Raw genomic sequence first — 1,905 nt, forward strand, 5'->3', positions numbered from 1 at the left:
GTAAACGCATCAGCTATTTGAAGATCACTGGACACATGTGAAAGAGTAGTGACTCCTTTATCTACAGCTTCTCGTATATAATGACAATCCACTTCGATGTGTTTGGTCCTCTCATGAAAAACTGGATTAGTAGCAATCTGAATAGCACTTGTATTGTCAGCGCGGAGAGGAGTAGGATAAGATTGGGGAAATCCAATCTCAGCAAGTAATCTACGAAGCCATACAACCTCGGAGCAAGCAGTAGACATGGATCAAAATTCAACCTCTGTTGAAGATTTTGACACACGATCTTGCTTTTTACTCTTCCAAGATATCAATGACTCTCCAAGAAACATGCACCAACCAGAGACTAAACGACGAGTATCATGACATCCCGCCCAATCAGAATCACTAAAGGAATTAAGACGAATAGGAGAACCACTTAGAAAGAACAATCCACGAGTAGATGTTCCTAGAAGGTACCGAATGATGCGACGAACAACCACCAAGTGGAGATGACGGGGAGCTTGCATAAATTGACTAACTTGTTGAACTGCAAAAGAGATATCAGGCCGAGTAATAGTAACGTAATTTAGACTCCCAACTAATTGTCGAAATATAGTTGGATCAGGAAGAAGATCGCCTTCCTCACGACGATACTTGACATTCATTTCCAGTGGAGTATCTACGGAGGAGGAAACTTGAAGGCCAACCAAAGAAATCAGATCCTGAGTATATTTGTGTTGGTTTAGAAATACACCTGAAGCAACATTATGAACTTCCAAACCCAAAAAATAAGTAAGAGTACCAAGATCTTTCATATGAAAAGAATCTTTAAGTTGTTGTTGGAGGCAAGTAATTAGTGAAGAATCAGTTCCTGTGATAATAATGTCATCTACATACACCAAAAGAACACAACCTGTAGATGTTTTCCGAAGAAACAAAGATGAGTCATATTTGCTAGACTGGAACTTATCAAACCAAGCTCTTGGAGCTTGTTTTAATCCATACAAAGATCGCCTCAGCTTGCATACATCTGATGTAGGCGATGAGAACAAACCAGGTGGAGGTTTCATATAAATATCTTCTTTAAGATCACCATGGAGAAAAACATTTTTGACATCCATTTGATAAAGAGACCAATTTTGTGAAGCAGCAATGGCAATAATAGTTCGTACCGTAGTCATTTTGGCTACGGGTGCAAAAGTCTCCTCATAGTCCACCCCATACTCTTGTCTGTTATCAAGAACAACCAATCAAGCTTTGTATCGATCAAGAGTTCCATCAGAATGAAGTTTGATTGAATAAACCCACTTACATCCAATAGGGCGGACATTTGAAGGACATGAAACAATGTCCCATGTGTCATTTTCTTTAAGAGCCAAAAGTTCTTCCTCCATTGCTTTCTGCCAACATTCATGCTTGGAAGCTTGTGAGTAACAAGATGGAACATATATGTTGGATAAAGTAGAGGAAAAACCATACCAATTGGGAGTACGAGATACTCTTGTAGATCGCCGAGTAGGCTCAAAAGGACCAGATTTTGAAGAATTCTCAGATTCTAGTTGTGGTGTAGTTTCAGGCGGCGGATCAGTGTCGGGATAGGGTAAAGTTGGCTGACGTCGTTCATACACAAATCCTGGTTTGAACCTCTTAAAAGAAGATAATAAATCCTCAAAAGTAGGAAGAAGAGGAGAAACAGAAGATGAATCTACAAGCATAGGAAAGAAATACTGATTCTCAAAGAAAATAACATTTCTAGAAATACGAAATTTGTGAGAACATGGATCATAACAAATAAAACCTTTTTGTGAAGTACTATAACCCATAAAAGCACATTTAGTAGATTGTACAGAAAGTTTATTGCGTTGCGAAGGAGGCAAATGCACAAAATAAACACAACAAAATGTATGAAAATCACTATAG

The 1,905-nt window shown here is 38.6% G+C and overlaps 1 protein-coding gene across 1 annotated transcript; it reads right to left on the reverse strand.

Moving 5' to 3' along the window:
• Positions 1 to 251: 251 nt before the first annotated feature.
• LOC125855720 (uncharacterized mitochondrial protein AtMg00810-like) lies at positions 252 to 1,055 on the reverse strand. The gene has a single exon (XM_049535449.1). The coding sequence runs from the start codon at positions 1,053 to 1,055 to the stop codon at positions 252 to 254; it is 804 nt and encodes a 267-aa protein (XP_049391406.1).
• Between the last annotated feature and the right edge of the window lie 850 nt (positions 1,056 to 1,905).

The sequence above is a fragment of the Solanum stenotomum genome, chromosome 2 (genome assembly GCF_019186545.1).
Source record: "Solanum stenotomum isolate F172 chromosome 2, ASM1918654v1, whole genome shotgun sequence".
Lineage (NCBI taxonomy): Eukaryota > Viridiplantae > Streptophyta > Magnoliopsida > Solanales > Solanaceae > Solanum > Solanum stenotomum.